This window comes from Aythya ferina (genome assembly GCF_964211825.1).
Source record: "Aythya ferina genome assembly, chromosome: 8".
NCBI lineage: Eukaryota > Metazoa > Chordata > Aves > Anseriformes > Anatidae > Aythya > Aythya ferina.
Window position 1 is genome coordinate 30,446,414 of NC_140304.1, and position 25,008 is coordinate 30,471,421.

At 44.2% G+C, this 25,008-nt stretch overlaps 1 protein-coding gene across 8 annotated transcripts in view; it reads left to right on the forward strand.

Annotated features, from left to right (window-relative positions):
• NFIA (nuclear factor I A) overlaps positions 1–25,008 on the forward strand; it is a 250,327-nt gene that overhangs the window by 140,284 nt on the left and 85,035 nt on the right. For all 8 annotated transcript variants that reach the window (XM_084528533.1, XM_084528535.1, XM_084528534.1 and 5 more), the window contains one exon: positions 19,158–19,232. In XM_084528533.1, the coding sequence (XP_084384659.1) occupies positions 19,158–19,232 (75 nt within the window). The remainder of the gene's footprint in view (positions 1–19,157; positions 19,233–25,008) is intronic.

Sequence of the window (25,008 nt, forward strand, 5' to 3'; positions counted from 1 at the left end):
GCCTGAGGGACTAATCTAAAATTAACTTTGCTTCAGAAAAAAAGCTTTAAAAAAAAAAAAAAAAAAAAAAAGCCCTTAGCATTTTCAATAAGGAATCTCATAGCTGGCGACGGAGTCAGAGCTTCTGGTGATGTCAGCTTGTTTGCACCTTTGTAACATGCCAGGGCCAAATTCTGAGTGGATTTGCACCCTTGGAGATCACGATGCCTGCCGGGAACAGCGGTGGGGAACTTTGTCCGGGCTCGAAAGCCCTGGCCGAGCAGGGGAGCCTCGGTGGGATTGGTTTCTCCTGCCTTGCTGCGGGCTGGACGGGGGCAGCCGTTCGCTCTGGCCGCTCACGCCAGCCGACAGAGGTCTGGTTAGGTCCAACCTGTATTTCGTCACCCCGGGGAGATACTGCGGGCAGGCAGGTGGTTCCAAGCGCCGGCATTTCCCTAGGAAACAAAAGCAGATACGCCTGGTTATAAAACCACCTGATGTGTGGTTTAGGCTTGCATCCTTTTCATCCTGTTTCTTTTACAGATAGACTTCCAACAAGAACTGGAATATACAGTGTTATAATAGTCTAGGACTGAAACTTCGCTGCATTCAGCTGTGTTTTCCAGCTAGTTTCATGACTTTCGGGGACAGGCATCTGAATAATTAGGAACAAAAACACCGTTTTTTCGCTGCGTTGCCATATTTTCATTGAGATTCGCGCTCAGAGTCAAGCGATTTTGTGGCCCAGATTGTCAGGCGCTGCTTCACCATTTGCAGGATTCAGCGGGTGCTCGGCTGGGCTCAGGCTCGAGCCTGCTTATCAGTAGCTGGCACTCTCTTGAGGGGACCCTGTGATGGCAACAGCGAGGGGTGTTGACTGTCAATCGGGCGAGATAGGCGGTAGTCAGCTGGGGTCAGTGCTGAAGCCTCTGCTGGGGCCGAGCAGAGAGGCTCCTCGTCAGTGACCCGCAGGGTCTGAGGCTCGGGGATTGACAGAGGACTTCAGTTTTCACTGCTGCTAACCATTAACCTTCGCAGGCAAAGCATTCCCACAAAAAAATTCATCCAAGGCGAGTATGACAGGAAATATTCAAAGCATGAAATGAATGCTTATAGCATGACAAAGCAGTGCTTGAAAGACATGAAACGTTCATTACGCTTGGAGTGGCTGAATGCTGCAAAGGAAAGGAGGAATAGAAATGTGGCTAGGGTATATGTTTTTATTTCAACATATGTGTGTACAGGAAAGAGGCAATGAACCTTTCCAGTGGATAAGGTGCATAAATACAGCTGCAATTATTCTAAGTCGTTTCAAAATATATTTATACTCCGTTGCTCTGTTCCATTCCTTTCCGCGTATATTTATCCACGAGATAACAGCAAGGGCCACGAAGAGGGCAGCGTGGAAACGGGCTGGCCAGGAGCCCCTCCTGGGGAGCTCCGGTGCCTTTCCCCTCCCGGCTCTGCAGGGCCGAGGAGATTTGTGCCAGCAGCAGCTCCGCGCCCGGCACCCCACACTACGGCTACGCGCGGTCCCAAAGCCGAGCGCTGCCCCCGGGCTGGCTTCAGCCTGTCCTCCTGGGGCAGCCGGAGCTGCGAGCAAGCTCCAGTTTTCACTACAGCCAGCTTTTTCATCCGTCTTCTGGAGAGACTTGCTGTTTAATTAGCAGCTGAGAGCAGCGTTGGGTCGGGGTAATTGCTACCGCCTGAGCGGACCGCAGGCTGAAGGGTGCTTTTGAATTCCACGCTTGCCCACCAAGAAGCCGGGCACTTAGGGGAAGAAGTTTATTTGTGGTGTGGGCCTCGCTTTAATTTTCTGTCCAGTAGAGAGGGGAGTTTATTAGTGGGAAGAGACAGAGTGTGCGATGCCAAGGCCTAACTAGCAAAACAAAACCCCAAACCTATCTATTTGTCTTTCGATGTAAGAATTTCCTAATGCCTGTAATGTAAGACAAAGGGAAAATTTTACTTGCAGGAAAATTGCCTTCCACAATAACCAAGAAAAAAAACATAAAACGCCCACACCAGAGCAGCATGATCCAAAATGTGAACTTTTTACGCCTCCCCAACCTTCTAGGTTAGGCTTCCAACCAAGTGATCTTTTATTATCAACATGATATACCCTTGACATAATTTGGCGCAGTAAAGCTTCTTCGGCTGAACTCGTGATTTCATTTACTAGATCTGATGAAAGTTCTGTGAACCACGGTAAAATGTGATAATTAGTAGTTTAATTCTTTTAGGGTGTGCGTATTAATTGAAAAGGCTTGAACTATAAATACAGGGCCTGTGGATAAAAGCACACTCTGAAATCAGTCGCTTATCCGAAGTATTCATTACTTGACATCTATTTAGGTAGTGTCTCTTTGCAGCAGTGCCAGTCGGCTGCTGGAGCGAGCGGGAGCCGTGCGATCAGGGATCACAGCCCCAAATCCACCGCTTGCGGCTGCTCTCCCGACATCGGAAGGGCTCCCTGGCCAAAATTTTACCCTCTGTGGTCAAACCACTGGATGTTAAAAACGTGTGCTTGGAGCTGTTAGCGAGTTAGCACGGGGCTGGCTCCTTCTCCTTGAAATTTGCAGAAGGGGCCGAGTGTGGTGTCGGGCATCCAGCCCGCTGCGTCCTCGCCCAAGGGTGGGTGTCTTGCTGGGGCTCGGCGAGGGCCCGAGCCAGCCTGGCACTTGGTGACAAACTGTGCCTTCCTTCCTTCCTACACACTTACCTTCATCATAGCCGGGACCATCAGCACCTCCCGGAGGCCCCTGCTGCTGCAGGCACAGCTGAGTTCATGCAGCCGTGAATGTCAGCGTGGCACGGGGCCGCAAAACGAGAGCTGCGATAAGTGATCGTGCTTTCTCGCTCCGGTGTTCTTTGTTCTGACTTCCTGACCAAAGCAGGAGGCATTCTATTGACTCTAGGCCTTTCCAAATACATATATTCGCTATGAAAATGCACGTCATTATTTCACACCTTCCTCTGGTTTCTGCGTGCGGTGCAATGCCTGGATGAATCATACCTGTTTTTAAGGTAGTGTGATTTTCCCTCATAAAGATCCTGACATTTGTGCTCATGTATGGTTTGTGCACTCACAAAAAAATCTGCATGCATACACTACAGATTCACGGGTTATTCAGGTGGTTTCCAAGTAGCCTTAATTCTGTTAATCTTAAGTTGTCTACGCAAGCAAAGACATCCAGGTGAAGAGCAACAAACAGCTACAAAAGTGAGGCTGTAAACTGTGTTGCTGCAAGCTGGATCATTGTTTTTGTCACGGGGGGGCACTTCTGTGCGACTCCTCTGTAGCTAATCAGATACCACTTTTTAATTGCAGATGCTACTTTTTAATTGCACTATTTGCTAGATAGGAAGTGGAGAGAAAGTTTAGGGTGACCCTGACAGAGCTGCGAGAATAAAATCCCCTCCGAAGCCTGGCGGTAGTGCAACTGAAATGGAAAAATACCAGCTCCGTTTCTTGGAAAGTGAGAAGGAGACTTTTATTTGCAATGGTTCACAAATATTTTCCCAGGAGCAACGTAGTGAGTATGGCAAAAGGGGGGGGCAGGAGGAAGGTGAGGTGAGCGAGCCACACTTGTAACCATACTCCTTTAATTCTGCTATTGTGATCTGCACACAAAGGGCACTGCAAGTTGTTTACAGCACTTCGTGTTATTCATTTCTGTTTGTTTTTTTTTTTTTTTTTTTTCCGTCAGTGCCGTATCTTCAGTTATACAACTTTTTTTTCTGAGTTGTGATAGTGTCCGGATAGGTTTTGGTGAAGGGGTGTTAGGAAGGTGCCAGCTGATTAAATGTGCTGCTTATTATGTGCATTTCATGTCTGCTCTTACATTTTTTCGTTAACCACTGTTGCAACTGAAGAAAATGCTGAAGTTTGACAGTTGGGAGTTACTGCCGAGTATGTGCTGTAAACTATATCATCCCTCTGCCTTCTCCCCTTCTCCCCCTCCTGCTGAAACCAAATGATTTATAAAATGCCTTCACATTCTTGAGTGAGTTCACACTATCACCTCCAGGCACTGCAATGAGGAGTCTTAGGAGTGGATGGGAAGCACAGATCTGATAGCTGGTATTTTTCTCTGAAAAGGAAAAAAAAAAAAAAAGCTGATTAAATTTAAAGGAGAAAAGTTTCCTGCTGTGCCCCGGAGTAAATCTGTAGTCAGCAAAGCACTTTTTAGTAAACAAGAGATGTACGTGGTTATAGTGTTTTTTTTTTATTATTGCACACTGCCATTGTTTTCCATTTTCATAAGATTCAATTAATGTAATCATTTTAGAGTGTCTCTCATCATTACCTCCCATCCTCCCTCACTCGTACTTGAAGCAAGGGGATCTTCTGCAAGACATGCGCTGGGATGAGGAGCTGGCACCTCGCTCCTGGCGCTGGCAAAAGGAGGCAACAGAAAAAGACAGGGCAGCTAGAAAGGATCAGAATTTTTTTCTTGGCCTTTGGTCTCTGGCCTTTGTAGACTAGGAGGCTGGCACCCTGCTGGGTCACCCTTGGGCCCTGCTCACCCTGCCCCTGGCCCCAGCCTGCTACAGCACTGGGTGACAAAGGGTGCTGGTGGCACAGCATCTCGCTAGGTGACCCAGGATATGGGGATATGGAGATACGGGGATATGGGAATATGGGGATATGAGGATATGGGGATATGGGTTGGTAGTTTGTTTCCAGCCATAACCAGGCACAGGGGTGGCGACACCATCCTTCAGGCTGCAGAAGGCCAAGCCCTGTGCTGGCATTTCTTCTAAGATCAAAAGGGAGGAACGCTTCTTATGTAGCTTTAACATTCTTCTACAGAGAGTCTCGTCCTCTGCCCCTGTTAGTTTTCTGCTTCTCTTCCTTACTCTTAAAGCTGTGTCTGTAACAGAAGGCTCTTGGACAGCTGCATCCCCATCTGAAAGCCTGCTGGAGTTTGGGGGTGTCCCCACCTGACCAGCTCTGCAGCGCAGACCACCTGCAATTTTCCCACATGTTATACCTCAAAGCCCTCAAAAAGCAGGGGATTTGCTCTTCGGAAATTTCCAATAGCAGAATGCAGAGATCTAGTCCTGTCCCTGCGCCGTGCAGAGGGGAGCCAATTTTCCTGTACAGCAGAGCAATGCTGTGCTTCGAGCCACAGGAGGAAGGCGAGAGGACGGGCAGCGTGACGGGCTGGGGTTTTGAGGCAGGAAGGGAACCCTATAGATTTTGTTGAGGGAAAACTTACAGCAGCGAGCATGGTAGTGGTCCACAACTCAATTTAAAGCAGTTCCAAAACTAGGAATTAAAGGGGCTGGAGGGGATATGAAGCTGCAGAATGAGGCAGCCCAGTATTAGTGGATGCAGCTCTGTGTCTGTCAGGGCCATGAATGATGCATTTGCAGCAGGACGGGGAGCCGTCCACTGTTAGAAGGAGACAGAAGTAAAGATCATCCCGTGTACAATATAAATGTAAGTTGTTATTACTACTATTGCTATGTCAGCCGTAAACTGTTCCCACGAGAACAGAGATGCAACATCATTGAGAAAGAATGTCTTACTGTGAAATGGGCAGCAGAAACACTGTGGCATTATCTGCTGGGTAATGAATTTACCTTGGTGACAGATCATTATTCCCTCCTGCAAATGAACCATATGAAGGACAGGAACACAAGGATAACTCAGCAATACTTGCATTTCACAGCCTTCTGAAGTAAAAACATAAAAAAAACAAACAAACAAACAAAATCAACAAAACAAACAAACAAAAAATAACAGATTTAAATGTAAGGATACAGAAGCATAGCACGTCAGGAGACCCATGGCAGGAGTTTGGAAATAGATGATCTTTAAGGTCCCTTCCAACCCAAGCCATTCTATGCTCTATGATTGCCTGTGGCAAGATATGAGGAAGAAAGCAATTTTTTTTTAGGCCTATGCTAACATTATACATGAACTTCAAAGGCTTAAATTTCACCCCACCTAATGTTAAGCATTAAAATGAGGCAGCAGCTATGAACCTGAAATCCTAACTCTCCCTCTATAATCAGTGGAGATACCAGGTCTTCTGGGAATTCATCTCTTTTCTGAGTTGAACCTCTGGGAGGTTTGGAACAGAGATGTTTCAGGTTAAGGCTGTAATTTCTCTGGACCTGAGATTCTGCTGCTAGGGGAAGTCATCCTCCCCTCTCCCACTCATCCTGATAAGCCGGGAGGAGACAAAGAAAGACTTGGGCTGCAAGAGTAAAGGAGGGTCTAACAGGGCATGCTGATTTGGTTGAATGATTTCAGCAGGGTAGAAGAGTGGACAGTATAAATACCACCCACTTGTATTTTCTTCTTTCTGTTTTTCCCTTCACGTCTACAGAATGGGAGTTGCTTAGATAAATTATCTTTTAGAGCAGTGTTTATGTGCTCTGTGGAAGAATGTGTCTAGGGATGGGCATACTGGCAGGAAGAACTTCCTCCTCAACTCTTCCAGTGAAGTTTTGTTCTAAACGGCCCAAATGCAACCATTATTCAAAAGTAAAAATGTTCTGTTCCATTTCTTGTTTTCATTCTTTCGTGTGTCTGGGGACTAAACTGCTGTGAAAAAGAGCCCATTCTCACAGGATGTCTTGCCTAATTTTGCAGACGAGAGAGGTTCAGCTTTTCCAATTACGATGAGATAAGAATCTGAAATGTTGGGATCACATCCATCCTGAATTGAACTCTGAGTCTTCCAAAATCCATCCATCATTATTTTTTCTTTTATTTCTGTATTTCAGTAATGCAGGCAAAGAAAGAACGGAGAAGAAATGGATGTTTATGCATTATAAACCATAATTGATGGGTTTCCTTTTTACCTGAGTTGCTTTAGTTTAATGTAAAGGTCCCTGTGAATGGAATTCCTTTTCCATTTTCGTTCTTTCTGCCTGCTTGACTGCCACTCATCAGCAAAAGATCTGTCTTTCACGTAAAGTCAGTTGTGGTACAAAGTTTACACGTGGAGTACTGTTAAAACACACCTGATGGCTGTCACAGGGAGGATGATCCAGGCTGGTAAGCTTGGTCCAAATATGAAGTTGTAGCCCCTGTGCTGCCTTCAGATTGTCCAAAATACATCCTGATGGGACATTGGACATAGGGACTCCACCCCACTGCCACGTTTCTGCATTCCTGAACATCACACCAAGCCACAGGAGACTTCTGAGATAGAGTTAGAGGGTCTAGAGAGGCAAGCTTTTTACTGCAGAAAGAGGACAGTGTAGGCTCAGCTGAGCAACGTGACCTCTAGCAGCAGATTCACCTCAGGTCCTCACCTCTGTACCTACCAGGAGTGTGTCAGAGTTGCTGGAGGCAGCCTCCAGGGGCAAGATGTCCCATCATTGTCACGTCAGCTCCTTCAGGCATCTCCCCTGGAGCCTCTGTATCTGCCACACATGGGATGAGCACATGAAATCAGATACGGACTGAGAAGGTCCTTCTCCACCCTTTCTGTTTACTGTCTTAGTCTTAAATCCCTCAAAATACACTCAGTTAGTGAACTCAGGGGCCCTCTTTGGGCTACAGCCTGAGCAGTTTATGCAGAGAGACAGAGAAAATAGATTTGGTCCATGTTCTGGCCTGACCTTGGCCTGAACCTGAGAAAGTGAATGCCCCCATCACACCAACATGTGTCTGTAGAAGTACAGTAAACACAAATGGGGGTCACTGGCCCTCTCTGTCGTACAGTCCCAGGCCAGGAGTCTAGAGTTTTGGGCTGTCCGCCCAAGTACTTGTTAATAAATGTCCATTCTTAGCCTGTAAAGGAATGTAGACAGGGCATCCTGCCCTACAAAACACAAACTTAGAATAAAATAGAAAGAGTCTCAGTCATCACACAGAGACTCCTCATCCACCAGTCTCTTCCCACTGGACTTCAGCAGCTAGTCTGGGACTTGGCTGGGAGTTATCCACTGCTACACTAGGGTTTCTCCCCTGCTGTCTCTAAGTGTAGTTGCCTGCCTAAAACCAAGTCTAGGGCTTCATTTTGGAGCCTTGTTGTGGTATCTGAGATGAGACTGCCCAGGCATGAGGGGAGAAGTTGGTGAGGTTCCCCCCACCTTCAGCAGGGATCTCTCGGGACGGCCCTGACAGAAATTCAGGGGCCTGGTGATGTGCACGGTCAAGGACACAAAGACTGTACAGGGACTAGGCAACATCTTAGGCTTCCTCAACTTGACTGGATTTGAGAAGAAGACAGTCAGCCTGCCTCGGGCTAAAAGCTATCGCAGTTAGGAGATGGTTGTTCTGTGTAAGGAATGGAGGAGTAACAGCCTTCTGCAGAGAAACCTCCGAGCGATATAAGGGAAGGAACAATAAGTAAATACGATTTGCATAGGTTTTATTGTGAATGAAAGTTTGCTCACTGGTGTTGTCAGCAGATAAGGTGCAAGAAGCAGTTCCGAGGGAGAGGAAAGCCCATGCGGAAAGGTGGAGCTGGCTGATCCTGGGACTTAGCTTCCATGCCCCGAGTCCCGATTTTCGAGTGCATTTATGCTATCTAATCTCCAGCAGATATTTCTACAGCTCCCATTATCGTGGTGTCCAGCCGCAGTCTATTCAAAGAGTGTTGGTGTGAAGAGACAGGGGTGCCAGGAAGGCAGAACGAGAGGAAACAGCTGATGGAGTCACCGGGGTTTGTGCCTGCATCGCCCAGCAGACGGGCAGGAAAGCTGCCGCCCTCGCCTGACCCGGCCCCGCTGGCTCCTGCTGGACGCTGGGCTTTTCTAGAGAATTCTGCCACGTCCTGTGAATATGTGGATTATTCCTTTAACTAGAAACTGGAATGTAAATCTTAAAAAAAAAAAATCACAGGGGTTCGGACTCTGTCGGCACAGCTCCAAGCCATGTTAGTCTGCGGAGTGGCCTTGGAGGATACAGTTAGCTTCCCCCAGCCGAGGGAGGGGTTTTATGGCTCCTAAAATAATTACAGCATCACTGAGTCGAGTTGTATAATTTCTTGGCAATATACTAATTAAAACTAGGCATTTACACACACCGCTTATTTAAACTTAAGACATATTTAAAAGAACCTGCATACTTACACCACCTATATATCATGGCGTTACTGAGGACCACATTTTTCATGCAGATTGAATTCTCAACATTGTTATTAACATAAATGAGCCCACGGTTTTATGCTCAGGACTGAATGCTTCCAGTGCATCTGAATCATCCTGGTATTTCATTTCACCATCTAATATTGTTTTTAAAATTCTACATTTTTTTTCCTCACCGTATTATGGCAATTAGAAATGGCTCTGTGTTTACTAGGAACAGAGAGTCCAGCCGAGCTGAGTGTTTATGTGATGAATAGTGCTAAAAGAAAAGTCAGATGCATGTCGGCACTTATCAAAGCTGTTCTGCTGCTCAGAATGACTGTTCGTGATACTTGTTTCATGATAAACTTCCTCAGAACATGATGTTACTGGAAAAAAAAATCCACTCTGAGAAATACGCAGGTGACACAGTTGAGTCAGCAGCTTGCAACAGTGACACAGGCTTACGTTTATAAAAATCCCCACTGAACTTTTGTCTTCTGCATGAGTATATCGCTGCCTTAAAAACTGTCGCCGCAGAAGCGTCCCGTTTCTTGTGTTCACTTGGTAGCTGCTTAACAAAAATCTTCCCACCGCCCTGATGAAGAGATAGATTCCTGGGCTTAAAAGTCCTGATAGTTACAAAACTTTCCTCTCGCACATGTAAATCACCATAGAAAAGTTGTTATGTTCAGTGACCACTGATACCGCCGGGGAAAATGATAAACATGGAAAAATAGCAGGCCACTATGGAAACCAGAAAATCCTACCTCCCGGACGAGGGGGTTTAATTATTGAAGTTGCAAGCGTTTCCCCATGCACAAGCATCTCAGCATTCATAGGTGGAAAGTACCTCATGCTGTGTTTGAAATATCAACTGGATTTAAAAGAAGGCTTTGTGCTTTGCTGTGGACCTTTCTTAGCCTCCTGCAGATGGTCCCTATTGCTGAAAAGAGACATGACTTGTGAGACACGGAGACCTCCATGCTGTTTGTCGTGCTGCTCTAATCCTGCTTTCCACCCATAAAGGGCTTCACTCCTTAAGCCCTTACCCTCTTTCTCCTAAATATTAAAATTATTTTCCTGAGTGTCATACCGTATTAAAGCAGAATGAAAATGGGTTTAACAATTGCTGGCATGGGGCTTCTGTACAGCATGTGTGTCACAAATCATGTCACTTTTCAGCAATAGGGCTGCTGCCAGCGGGAGGCTCAGAAATGCTCATGTTAATCAAAAATTTTAATTTCAAATCAAATTGACAGTTTACACATGGTGAGAAATGCTTCTCACCATGTGATATTTCAGTATGCTACACTGGGCAAAATGGGTGCACTTTCCTGTTAAGAATTTTGACTGCAGTATCTGCAAATTTATGGGTTTCAGTGTATTGGGTATGGTGAGTGGTTGATCTAAGGGAGCCCCTTGGAGAATAGGAGACAGAAGGGTTTTCATGCAACCTGGCACTGGTGAGCCGCTGTTGGCACATGCTGCTGGAGAAATGACAGGTATTCAATAAACATCAGTATGGTTAAGAGGAAGATTTAAAGGAGGGAGGGGCTGCAGTGCTATAAACAGGATTTGAAACAAATGTGCTTATTTCAGTCCGTGATTAGTCTGAATACCTAAGTATTCCACACCAGTTTCTAAATATCTTTACATTTATTTTCACACTGATGTTCTACACACAACATCAACAATAATATTTATGGCATTAACACTCTAGCCTAAATTCTAGCTTGAGCTGGTGTAAAACCAAGTAGGCTCTGCATGTTGAGGCACACTCCATCAGTGTGAAGACCAGAGCATGGGTTGTGCTTATGGCATGTATGCATTTGCAGTGTCGTCTCCTGCAAGCCCTTCATTCTGCAAGCAGCTGTCTTGGAAGTCCATGGGTAAAATCTGGAGGCAAAATTTCGGTTGATCCATGAGTAGGAGTGAGAGGAGTAAGGACAGTTGACAGAGCGTGCGCAGACTGCCTCATACAAACTATCCATAGAAACCAACATTTTCAGGCTGTACCAGAAATATGATGCTGACATCAAAATATGACCAGCCGAGGAGAAATTATCATTGCATTATTCTCTGTAGGAGGATTTTCAGGCCTCTGGGGGGTCCTGAGGTTAATGGGATGCCTATCTATCTCATGACATTGGACCTTTTGTCTGAAAAAGGCCTTACAGGGGAAGAGGAACAGGGAGGGCAATAACCATCTCCTTGCACCTCCAGTGCCTGCATTAAGGCTCACCTGCCGGGGTAGTACGTGCCATCAGCATCCTCGGGAAGCTGGGGAGCACCGGGTGCTGTCCGTGGGCTCCTTTGAACATGGAGCCGTGCTTCAATCTGTGAAGCCGAACTGGCAATATTGCCGCAGACCTTGGAGATCACAGCTGTCATTGCTCTTGTTACCAGGGTTGATATGAAAATATGAAGATAAATAACTCCTTCATATTATTATTTTCAGGGAGGCAGGCTTTTCCTTTTATTACTCTTTTTATTGTTGGATGCCATAAATATTCCATAATGATTATCCCAGTATAGATTTCATCTTTCTTACTTTGAAAGGCTTTTGAGGAGCACATTATTTATAAGCTGCCAAATGAGTATGACCATTTATAATGATTTTTCTTCTTTTCTTTAGTATTTGCTTTTTGGATTGAAGACCTGAAACAGAAATATGCTAATTTAAGACATCTGTTGTTTTTCAAACTATAGGCCCCTATCAGTATTAATGTAGTTAATTTATTTATCTTATTGTGTATATGGTAGCGAGGGAGATTCTTGGTTTTTATCATTATATCAAAAAATTGCATTTAACTGGTTTCTCACCCACATCAGTATTGAAAAGTACCCTACAATGCTAGGAGTCATCAGAAATGAAAAACCACACCAGATATTGTAGATCTTGGAAAGTTTTCTGTTGAGCAAGGTCCTTAAACATGAACTTGAAGGGCTTTCAGTGTTTCAAGAAGACCTTTGTCTTCAAGGGAAAAGAGCTATCCTTGTGTCCTCTGCTTGGACAAAACCTGACATGATTGATTCCGATCTCTGATCGGTTCATTAAGAGTAATAAGTTGCCATTAATTCCACTGTCTCTGCACTTAGATATAAAATGAGCTGTGTCTTCTAAGAGCTGAAGCTGCTGTGGATCCACGCAGGTTGTGCTGGTGACACAGCCAGTCTGGTACCACATTTCCTCTGGTCCACGCTTATTAACTTTCAACCCAGACTCTGGAGCTCCATATGACACATATTGAAATAATAACAAGGCGTTGCTTTTATTAGGGACTGCTGTGAGTGAAAGGCTATGCACAGGGAGATGTTACCTGTGTATTTCTGTTCTGATTCACCTGTGGATAACGCCTGTCATTGTGGGGCAAGTGGGCTCCCCAGTGAAGGCATCTCCCAGCGCCCAGGTCTTGGTCCCATGTGGCCCCAAAGTCTATACAAGCTGTAGGAACAGAGCTGAGCTGGAGCACAAGCACCAGAGGTGCGCCCACAAAAGCTAGAAGTGGCTCACAGTTTTCCTGTCTGCTATCTACAGACCTTTTAGCTTTAAAAAGGCAAATAATTTAGCAGTGGTTTTGCATATTGTGAAGGGTTAACAAAACTTTCATTATCACACTCTATTAAGCCAGGACCAGGAAACAATTTCTAATCAACACTCTGATCTGGGCAGGGATTGTGCAGTCTTTTGTAGGAGGCCTCAGATCTGTGTTCTCTATTCTCACATGCTCACTTCCAGCTGTTGTCATTGAAATCCCACATAATCTCCCCGGGTCAAAGGGCAGTCATCCATGACTGCCGCTGTTAGGAGGTTATGCTGATTTCTGTTGTCAAATATTGGCCCTTTTCTCTTTCAATCACTCCCATTCTACTTTTTTTAACAAGAAAGATCCAGCCTAGAATTGTATTACATGACTTTAAAGTCTTAAAAGTGTTCCTCCATTGTACTGACACGACATGCCCTGGACGGTCTAATCCATTGCTGTGGGCCACAAAGAAAGTTTGGGTGCTTCTTAAAACCTCCGCCAAAGCCAGGTAGGCGAGCTTGAAAGAGTAGCAGCATATGTGACATGTGGCCCAGCATTTATTTCATAGGAAAATGTGTGATTTATCTAAGGTGAGCTATTGCTGTGGCATTAAAATTAAATTGGAAATAACAAGCCAAAATACAAGTGGGAGCATTTGTCAGAGAAAAAAAAAAAAAGAGAGAGAGAGAGAGAGAGAGGGGTTTCTGTATCACCATTAATGTATAATATCTTGCTTAACTCTTCTATAAAAAGCCCATGAAATAAAAATGCAGTATAATTTACCATTCGAGGTTTATCATGTATGAATTTGAGGAATGCATTTTGTACAAAGCAATTAAACTGAAGCCATTGTGCCGGCTCTGGAGATCTATATTTGGGGTCTGTTAGTAAATGCAGATTTCATTACAGTTACCCGTAATATCGAAGGAGCCTGTGGCCCGTGTACAACTCACGGTGTCTTCCATCTAGCTGGAGACACGCTCGCTTGGACAAGGCTTTGCAGGCTGGGATCGACAGCCTCCTCAATCCCCGCATGGGTTTTAAATACAAAGCGAGCGGGCACAGGCGCTCGGGCAGCGGCTGGTCGCCGCCCGGGGTGTCCCCGGCCACCCACGCTTGCCCCGGAGGAAACAAGGAGGTGGACGCTTCCCAAAAGTGAGGTGCATCTTCCTCCCTGTGCGTGCACATGGCACACGAGCACCGTGCCAGTTTGCCTGCGGGACGCGGGATTGGGAAGCGTGCTTCGTCCCGTATGCCCCTCACCACATCCGTGCTGGGCTTCTGGAAGGGAATGCAGCCCCTGTGGCTGCAGGGGCTGGGTCAGCCCAGGCTGGAGAGCCTCACCTTCCAATTAGGCAGAGCATTAATGTTAGGAAGGTCTTGATTGAAGCGTGTATATTCTGTCTTTTTTCCTTTTGCTGGAGAATGCAGATTAGGGCTAACTCTGTCGCTCGCATACTCCTCCGCAGTGCAGCCGTGGAACAGCTAATCTTTTGGGAGTCCTCGGGGTGATCCGGGTTCCCTCTGATAACGTCCTCTCTCTCAAGGCCTGCGTGTGCTGTGTGATACAGACATTAATTTTCAAATCAATATTATTGCTCCACATTGTTTGTGAAACATGGGATTATCTAGATAGGGGATAAACCCAAAAGGAATCAAGTTGCACTTTGAGCAGAGAGGGCTTTTCTTTTAATCAGGCATTTGGTTAAGATAATAGGCTTGAGACCCTAATTGATTATTACTATTTTAAGGTTTTAAGATGGCTATATATAGTGAGATGCTGAACATGAAAAAGCCTTTAGAAATGGTTTCACTGCTAGTTTGGGGGACCTGTCCTGTTATTTCAAAAGACTGAAAATTAATCAGTCTCCCACCCTCCCACCCAAAAAAAAAAAAGTGTTCTCCAAAGCTTAATGCTTGGTCACTTGGACTGTAGTGGAAGAGAAATAACTGGATTTGGACTTTTTTATCTTCAAAGGTTTAATTCTTCCCCATTATTATTTAATTTTGGATTTCAGGAAAACAGATGTATCTCTCTTTAGAAAATACCTTGCATATTTATGGTGCAATCTAACTATATTATCATAAAAATAACACTGCTGGATTACACAAGGAGACCTACTGATTAAAGAACAATAATACCTTGAGCACCTTGAAAATATCTTCTGATATTCAATTAAAGAACAATAACCCAATGAACTTTAACCTATAGACCATATTCAGACTTTCTACATAAAAGTAATTGCATCAGTCATGATTTTCTCAAGCTACAACACAAGCGGTTGATTGGTAGATCAACGTCTGAGACTCCTTTTTACAGCATTAATTGGGAAAGCAGACAATACTCTCCCTGTAAACTAGATTTTAGGACGAAGGTTAGTTGCCTTTGTACACGTTTACTCATTGAAATAGGAATGTTTGCTTAATAATTCAAAACAAATAGCATTAGACAACAAGTCCTAATCCTGATTTCTCCTCTGCCAGTGTAAATTAGGAGAAAATTAGGTGAAACTTTATTTGATCAGTGTAGAAAGACTTGTTTAAAATTTCTTTGAGATCAGAATTAGGCTCCAGCAATTCAAGCCTTTTCTTCTGGCTTCTTTACTGGGATCTAAAAGAAGAATATGTAAATCACATTATGAATTTTCTTCCCAATTAAAGCGGTCATCAAGTTGTGGAAAGACGTTTTTCATGTTTTACGTGTTAGGATAGTATTGCATCGTGTTTGTGCACTATATTAGATGTGTTCTCTGGTAACGGCATGTGTTTATTAGTTAGTATCCTTATCTGCTTTATTCCATTTGGTCTTATTAGCTTGTTTGTTTTTTTTCCTCTTGGAGGAAAAAAGATCGTCCTCATGAGCCAAAGTGAGGTCTTGTGTAATGACATGACTCCTAGCAGGGCCTAGACTTGGGCTGAAAGCAAAGATTCAACAATATATTTAAATACCTGCTTCACTTTGTCAGCCCATCTTTCTTTGTCAGCCCAAATAAACCTGTGCTTTAGTCAAACACGTGAATAAAATTAAGCACGTGCTGTAGCTGCTTTGCTGAGTCAGGGCCTGCCTTAGCTATCCAGGTGTCTTAATTTATACCCAGAATTTCAGTGAATGGGCTCTGTTAGTTTTTTATAACGTGAGTAAAAATTCTCTCATCCTCATTTTGAACACCTGCTTTACTACCGAAATGTGACTGTCGCACAAAGCTGCAGAGATAACCAGATCATATACAGCAATTTCAATGTCCTATCTTTGGGATATTTAGCAAAACTATCACAGTACACATATTTCAGTAAAGTGCTGTATGAAAAGTAAATCTTGCAAGCTTTCAAGATGTTTAATCATCTTTTCAGTATAGGAGGTTTTTAATGCTAACATCTGCATATGTAATTGCTCAACTTTACCTATTTTCTTCTCATTTGGAGTTAAGCGGCACAACCGAATTGATATGTTTTTGCATTTTGACCCTTGTTAATAGGCACAAAATGTTTACTTTACATATTTTGTCAATCCTGCTAGTGCCCAGCCATTCTTCTTTTACTTTACCTCTTTATCATGGGTCTCTCATTTTCTTCTGGCACTGTTATCTCTGCTCAGCAAAAACTGCGGTCTAAGGCCTGGATTTTGCAATCTGAGCCATACAGGCAAATCTTTAAACTTTCATGGAGTTCTACTGAACCGCAAATTCGGAGACCAACCATACATCAAAATGAGCTCAAGACACAACTCTTAGCCAAGGGCACCGCTTTTGTGGGTATCAAGGTATTATTAATGATTGGTGAGACAAGTCCCTGATTTCCTAATGTTTATAAGTAAATAACAAGTGGGAGAATTGTGAAATTCCCCTTTCATTTGTGAAATGTTTATTTTCAGTATTGAAGGATGAAAACCTAATCACTCTAGTTGCGTGCTGTTGTTTAATGATTACTATTACATGAACACACATAAGGAATGTTCCTACAGAAATACGTGGATGTTTCAGGTACACCCAGCAAAATAAGATTTTATGAATAATAACATTACCAGGCCCAAGCCAAGTTAATCAACTTTTCTCATACACAGGGGGAACCCGAGAGTATTGAAAATCATTCTACTACATTTTCATGTCTGGTTTTACGTGGGTTTGCTGGGGTAGGGGAACGTGGTTAGCCATGCTACAATCACGTTTTTATTGCATGATTACAAAGAGCTCCAGACTTTCCCTTTAAAAACAAGCCAAATGTCTTACCGTAGCTGGGATTTATTTTTCACTTACACACTTAAATTTCACCTTCACTCTGAGTGCGATAGGAACCTGCCTGAGCAATGCAGGTGGAAGTGGACACCGGAGCAGAGCCGGTATGGTGCGCTGTGAAAAAACAGCACGTGACAGATGTTCGTAGTATTGCTGAATGCACTTCTGGAAGTTGCTCAGATACTGTCATGATGAGCACAGTATGAGAAGTTATATAGCATAGACTGGCTTCCCTACGAAGGGCTCTGCGGAGTAGTAAGCATCCTGGCCCCGATCCAGCAAGGCACTTAAGCATATGCTTAATTTTAGGCACATGAGTGGTTTCAGTGAAGACCTAAGAGAATTATTTTTAATTCACAGATCATTTAATTCAATAGGCAGGTCTGCTGCAGCATATGAAAAGTAGATCTTCATATTAAAAATACTTGGGAAATTGTCAATGAACAAACATTGTGTATGGCCAGCAACCATTTCTAAAAAGCAGAATGATGTAGTCATCACCTTTATTACGGTAAAACACAAAGCAGATGAGGCAAAAGCATTTACAATTATCTGAGAGGTATTTCTAACTGGAAAATAAGGAAAAATAAAAGCTTGTAGGAACATTTTTTCATTTGAAGTAGAGAAAAATTTATTCTCTTGCTGTAAATAAAAACCTTGTTTGCAGATTGAGGAATTTGTTTGTGTTGAATTTCAGCATCAATTTCAATATTTTATAGTACATTTATCTACAGCTGGAGCATGACAGATTTGTGTATATTTATATGTTTGTGTACATAATACATATGTATATACACATACACAAGGATGCCCAGAGATATACATATACACAGTTTGAAAACTCATCATTATTGCTGAAGTATAAAAACATGCCTGATGCAGAAACTTGTCTCAAGTCTGTTAGCTTAGCAACTGCGTTCATCTGGCACCGTCGGATCCTCTCAGAAGCAGGGAAGTTTGTCCATGCAGGGCGCAGAGCTGAGCGAGGGCTTGGCTGGAGACGGAGAGCTGACCTCCCTCCAGCCCTCATCCACCCCCTCCCCAAAACCTTCCCTGTCTCCTGCTGCCCCCAAGATGCGTCTCTTTGTGTAAGCAGAAGTGGCAGCGGGCTAAGTTGCTTTTGAAGCAACTCCAAAAGAAAGGCAAGAGGACAAACGGGCAGCTTGTGTTAGTCCTGTGGCTCAGTTACGGGAGGGTGTGCAGGTATTGCCGGGGTGAGCAGGCTGTACGGTACGATACACCGAACGTAAGGAAATCGTACTGCACCTGACAAACAATTAACAGCGGAGCAGATGGCGCCCCTGCAAAACATTCAATAATATATGTGCGCGTGCTGGAATCGGTGGCTCTAAGTAGGACAACCTTAAAAGGTACGCCACTTATCCTGCAGGCAAGCAGGACTTTACGGTTCTTTTAATAATCTCTTTATCCCGCGATTTCTCCTTTGACCCTGATTTCAAAAGCGGGAGGTCAGCCTGGCCTAAGTGCAGCCCGCTAATTGAGGGCCAGGCATGTCCCGCGTGAGCCGCGACAGCCCACGCCGCGCACTTACACTGGGTGGCAGCCTGAACGCTGCTCCTTTTGTAATTGATCATACCCGTGAAAATTAAATGAACATTTGGTGGTAGACATGTTTTCAGAGAAGAAGGAAAATACTGTTATGTAAAGTGTAATAACATTTTGATGTGTAGAAGCATTCCTTGCACAAGGGAGGCAAGCGTGGAAGTGCACACCCTGCTTCCTAAAGACAGTCCGAAGCTCAAAGTTAATGCTTTTCTTATGCAGAGATTTATTTTTCTTTTCAAAAGCTTGTTTTAAATGTTCGATTGATTTTTTTTTGTAGTGGAAATGGCACTAATTTAATTTTTTTAACCGGCATCTATTTTAAGATTTCCCTAGCGTAACCTTAGAAAATGAAGAGTATATCTTTAAATCTTGTTTTGTTTGAATGAATGGGTAGATAATCCTGATCAGATGTTTCTTTAGAGAATAATGTTTAAAACGATTATGGAACTTAGCTGTCCTGTCTGTTTCCTAGGTACAGTATTTTCATTTCAATTGTGAAGTCATTAGGGGTCATCCAAGGTAACCGTTTATTAAAATAGTCCTCTTTTGTTTCAGATTTCCTGTTGAGATGCTTTAACATGTAAAAATCTCCCTGCTGATGTGTCATGTTAGCTTTCCTAACCTCTAGATAGAAACCACAAAGCAGCCTACATAGCTGTATGACTAGTTACCCACCTACATAAACAATAATTACTGCTAAGTGGGAAATTAGATGTCACATTTTAAGTCTAAATGCAAGTAAAGTATTTGAGAATACTGTCATTAAATGCTTAAAGCTAATCGCAGTTCTCTCACTCTGTTTGTTTTGTAGGACATTTGGGCTTCCAGGACAGTTTTGTCACATCAGGTGTTTTCAGTGTGACTGAGCTAGTAAGAGTCTCACAAAGTAAGTATTATCTTGTGGCTGGTTTATGTGGTTTCTGCAATCCCATTTTTTTTCTTTGATTCTTATCGTGCCCCTTCCCCAATTCAGAAACAGTGTCTTGAAAATTGAGAGTCTCTTCTCCCTGCTTCTCTCCAGGGGACAGTGTTTATGTGCCATGTCTTTTGCTATGGGAAAATTAAAACATATAATGAAAAAGTAAATTAAAAAATAATAATAATTCTGCAAACCTACATGTGCAAGCTGATAAGCTTATCTGGTACCAAAATGGGCAGGCTGTATATCAGAGTGCAGACATACACCTATACAGGTCAGCTTGCCAGTGGATATCCTACAGGATCCAAGGACTGCAGTTCTACCAGACCTGTAGAAATAACATCATCTGTGTGCTTAAGCCAGGAATTTTCCATGCTGCTTTTGCACACTGTGTTCATCTGTGCCGTGTGTACGTGTGCCTGTACAACTGCAATTTGATGAACTTGTAAATAATGCCAACAACTATACCAGCTTCAGCTGTGATACCTCATTGCCCAGGGGCATGCATCCTTAACTTCACAAGGCCTGTGTTTTCCCTTAACTGGGTGGAATTCTGTCTTGTAGAGGGATTTGTTTTTTGACCTTTAAAGAATGCTAATACCCCAGCATGAATGACACACTGCAGCATGATCATTACAGGCTTGTCAATACTCACTAACAACAGTGAATTAAGAGTACCTGTCACCACCCTGTTCCATTGATCAAAGGTGCATTGATTGTATTTTGCTATGGCATAATCTGGGTAGTCCAAGGAGAGAATATGGACATCTCTTGCAGAGAGACTCCTGCTAAAGCAGAGCCCTAGGTACTAGTCCTCTGAGGATCTTCTCTGCAGCCATGCAGTAACATTACATTGTCACCAATTACCACTGCTCCAGGAAAGCCACTCAGCTATGTGTCCCTTTCAAGCCTTAGTAACCCATCCATTTATACAACCAGTGATAAAAATGGGTATAACAGAACGTGTGCTTGTATATTGGCTCTCAGCATCCAGTTAAAGTTCTGGGGCTGAAATCTTAACTGGCACAACCCAGCAGAGAAGCTCTGTCTTTGAGTCAGAACACAGTTTCTGTAAGGATTTTACTGTTTTATTTCCTCTTTGGAAAGGCTGCATTTTATAGTCAAAAATCAGCTGGTAAATTGGCTTTATAGTCAAATATAGGATGCTACAAGAAAAGCGTGGACAGTGGGAGACGTGGATATCAGAGGTAGCGCACAGGAGAGAGAGACAGAAAAAGCTTGAGGCAGATGTTTCTCCTGAGTTTCCTTCCCTGACGACTGGTGGGAGTTTTGTCAGAAGGACAAAGTCAGGAGGACTCAGAAGCCAAGCAGAGCTGCTGAGTGCGCAGCGCATTTGTAAATCAGCTCACTTACTGAAGTGCTCAAATAGGGACTTTGAAATCTAACTCACTGCACTATGTACGCTGCCTTGCTGGTACCTGCAGCCATGGTGGGCAAAACCAAGCTCTCTCCAGCCTTTGAAAGTCTCCGTGTCATGTCGCTTTATTTCGGCATGACAACACAAGGCTTTTGAAGCCCAAAGGATTCTCCCTCCCCCTCTGTAAGGCATCCCGCTGCACCACAATCTTATCTTCACTGTAGGAGCACTACACAGCAGAACTGCCTCTGGACTTTGTCAGCCGTGCTTCATGTGTGCAGAGAGAGGACAGGGCAGCTAGAAAAGTGCACCGGTTCAGGACTTACAGCCTTCACAGCCATCCTGGTCCCAGCCTCCCCGCGCGTTTGGCATTGACCTCAGGAGCGTCATGTTTCATGCTTGTTAGTTTTCCATGATATTTTGTTGTAGCTAAACTAAAACGTCATGCAGCAAAAATCCCAGCATTCAACATATTTTGCAAACAAAGTATGAACTGTGTCTGAGACATTCCCTCTGCTTGCCATCGAAATGCACCACCTCCGTCAGTCAGGGTAATTGCACGCAGCAAGAGCAGGACAGGCATAAACTTCATCTAAAATAAGCAAGGAGGTGTTGGTAGGCAAAACAAAAAGATTCAGCTTTCATCTGTTGTAGACGTGGGGGTTTGCACTCTCTTTTTCATGGGATCTTTAATAATCCTGGGAGGTCAAGACCTCAGTTTTATATCCTGTACACAAGCCAGCACCTCTACCAAAAATAGTGTCCCCAAAGCATATCGGGATATCACTTCAGAACTGACTCAGAGGGAAGAGTGCCAGCAACTGATTTAGCTACACTGCTTTTGATAGCACCCTGGATTTTCCTTGGAGATGCCCCAGACATGTACTGACCAGCCGTAACCTTGTTTACTTTGTGAGGTCTGAGAAGTCCACAGCCTGACATGCCGTGGCTACCCAGTAGGATATGTTTAGTGTAGAGTCTAGCAACAAATTCCCAGCGAAGTCAGTATGAATTTGCACGCTAATATTCAAAGGATAATTTAACATAACAGAGCGACAAAGTAATTGCTGCATATTTGGCTAAATTGGCATGTAAGGGCTTTTAAAGAGTGTGCTTTTCAATATAACTCTTGCTGGGTGGTTTATGTATTCCCGTGTCTTGACTTGAGACCAGTCCATGGGTTGCCTTCGTGCTGGGGATCTCAGCTTATGAGCAGCCATTATCCAGACTCACCGGCAGCTATTAAGTGTGCAGTTTGAGCAATCAAAATGTCCTCAGCCCATTCTCTTGTTTTTACTTTTGAAAAAGTCATTGCATCTTTAGAAGCCACCATGGCTGGGGATGCAGCAAACCTTCCTGTCCGTATTGGCTCTCATGTTTAGTCTCTTCTGTCTTCCCGTGTGCTCTGTGTTTGCTTTACAAAGAGGTTATCTTTGTGTATGCCCATTGCCATCATTCTTACCATGCTTGTTTTTGATAATATAATGATAGAAAAATGTGATTTCCCACAGTTTTAACTGGCCTGTGGCTTACTGCTGTTATCTAAAGTTACGATATGAAATACTGTTTGGAGGAGTTATGTGCCAGGTTTATTTAGTAAAGTTCCCAGAGTTCTGCATGACAAGGAGTCGCAAGCAATAGGCAGTTGTCTCAGTCATGCAAATTTGGGGAATTAATTAATCAAGCAAAAGGTCAGCTGTTACCATTGTCTATCTTATCTATCAGTGCTGATCGTCACAGTTTCTATGAGCTATTGAACCAGTCTAGACTACTGTGGTAACAGAAACCTGCTTTCTTTGGTCCCACAGATGGAGATTTGCTTTCAAAATGCTACCCAGCTACTGAATCTTGCAGAGCCTAGTAAAACTGAAAAAGTAGATCATACATGTTCATCTGAAAAGCAGCTAGTTCCCTCTCCATGCAGTCTGATGTGGATGTTGCAGACCAAGCTGTCAGGTCTCTTATGTTATTAGCAGACCAAAGGTGTGAGCTTCTTTGTAGGTGTTTGTTCACCCCAGATACTGAGGAGACGCCTTCAGATAATGGAGGCTTCATTCTTCCATCTTCAGGGAGGTTTGAGGTGACACCAGAAGCAGAAGAGTTGGAGCTGTACAGGTTTTGTGAACTGAACAGCCAGCTGTTGACCAAGTAAAACCTTCTCCCTGTCTACCCTTGCTAGCAAAACACTCCACGCAATGGGGGCAGATAACTGCATGGCACTGGAGAATGCCCTCTGCAGGAGGTGCTGGCCTGGGACTCGGCTGCTGCTCTGAGTTTACAGTCTGGTTGAGCAAGAGCCCATGCTTGGCACAGGCTGGAGCAGAGAGAGGGGCACGGGGGACATTATTCCCCTGTTAGACTGAGTCTGCACCATGTGCTCTTGTGCAGAGAGCTGCTGGGAAGATCTCCTCCCTTGGAGGTCCTTCAGGCAGCCAGATAAACTGCACTGCCCAGGATGTGAAGAAAGATTTAGGATTTATGAACATTCGCTAAAGCCAAATGAAACATATTTGTTTTGTGCTGTGTTATTTGTCAAAATGACATCATTCTTCATGCTGATAAACAAGGGAATTCTGACTGCACCCTGGACAGAAAATGCCACGCTTTGAGTTTTAAGACGTTAACTGCGTGCAGTAAGGAGCTGTACAGAGCAAGTGGGGTGACTTTTAATCCTCCTAATGAGCCAGTGAAACCACAAGCACACAAGCGTACACGCAGTTGCTTACCACTTCTGTATAAACACAGAAATGGTTCCGCTAATTATCCTTGAAAGTTATGCTAATTCCACAGGTAAGAGGTGATTTTGTGGCCAAGGCATTTTGAAAAGCTCGGGATCCTGCAGCACGGCGGATGCTGGCTGCAGCGAGTGCCAGGCTCGCAGGCAGCCTCTCGCTGTGGTTAGCAGCTGCTTTAGCAGCACCCGAGCATTTACCCAGGGCACTGCCAGCCCTGGCACGCAGCAAGGCAGGAGCTGGGAGAGCTCCTGAGCTGCCTTGTGGTCGCAGGGGCCCAAGCCGTCCTTGCTGCCACACAGGCACACAAATGCTAGAAATGAAAGTAACTGCTGCCGCTCCGGGCACGGAGTGTGGGTGCGATGGAGGAAACACGACTTCCTCACACTTCTCGTCGAGTGGCCAGGCACAGCCAAAACAAATTGCAGGGAAAGTCCTGCCAGCCCCACCGCGCACGGCGTGCCGGCTGCAAGGTGTGGGGGCCTGGGCCAGGCAGCGGCTGCAAGGGGCCAGGGAGGACGCCGCTGCCTTCCCGTAGGCTGGCAGAAGGAGAAGAGGCTCTCATCCACAGACCTCCCCGGTGCAGAGCACGTGTGGGAAAGCTGGGGCATCGTAAAACAGCTTTTTCTTAAACAGCAGCCTGTATGTTTTCTGCTATACTAAGCATTACAGTAGTGAAGGCAGTTAAAGTCAGCAGCATGAAAATTAACATTCAAAAAGGTACTCTATATTCCTTAGCAAAGCACTGCTATCCAAAACACTCTGTTTGGGCTTGGTAAGAGAGGAAGAAAAAAAGATTATAATAAAAAATAGACTGCAGGCATAGAGTGAACAGTTGCCGTGACCTTGCCTTTTGTATGCCATTACACAATTCAATGGCAGTCCACTCAAACCTTGCTCTCGATCAATATCCTATTAAAGCAGCACAAAAAGTCTCTATAAACTTAGTGGTTAGCTATGTTTATAAATGGAACTCAGCATAATTAGATGGTCAATAGCAGGCTGTACTTGTAATTTTAAAATGAACATCACACATTTCATATCTGTTGTATTCAGCTAAGCCTCTTTGCATCTAACGATACAGTGTGTAGGAGACAAAGGCCTTGCAAAAAAAAAAAAAAAAAAAAAAGAAGAAAACAGATCCCCTTTCCTCTCTGCATCAGCAGTGCAGTGTGTTTCCCTTTGTTTATGGAGTCACAACACAGGAAAAAGTTTATTAGTCAAATGTCACGTTTCTCCCGTTTAACCTTAAACACGTTATCACTTTTCTGCAATGTTACACATGTAATGATCTTAGTCACATCCCAGCCCCTTTGTAAAAATAAATACATAAAAATGGAAAATGAGAAGCAAAATATTAACATGACTGAGAGAGAGTGCCATATTCCAAGGAAGACAAATGCCAGCCTGGCTGGTTTTATTTAGTGGGTTTCCTGTTCTCTAATTCAATAAATTTTTCAAAATAAATATTCCAATTGAGTTAAGTCAGAGGGCTTTTTGTTAATTTCTCTGTTATTTTTCTTGACATTTCGGGTGAAGATCCAGGCTAACGAGCTGGCAGCAGGGGAGGCTCTGCCCGTGTCCCCGGGCCTGGCGCTGCCGCTCGGCCTGGCACGGCCACCTCCCTCCTGCC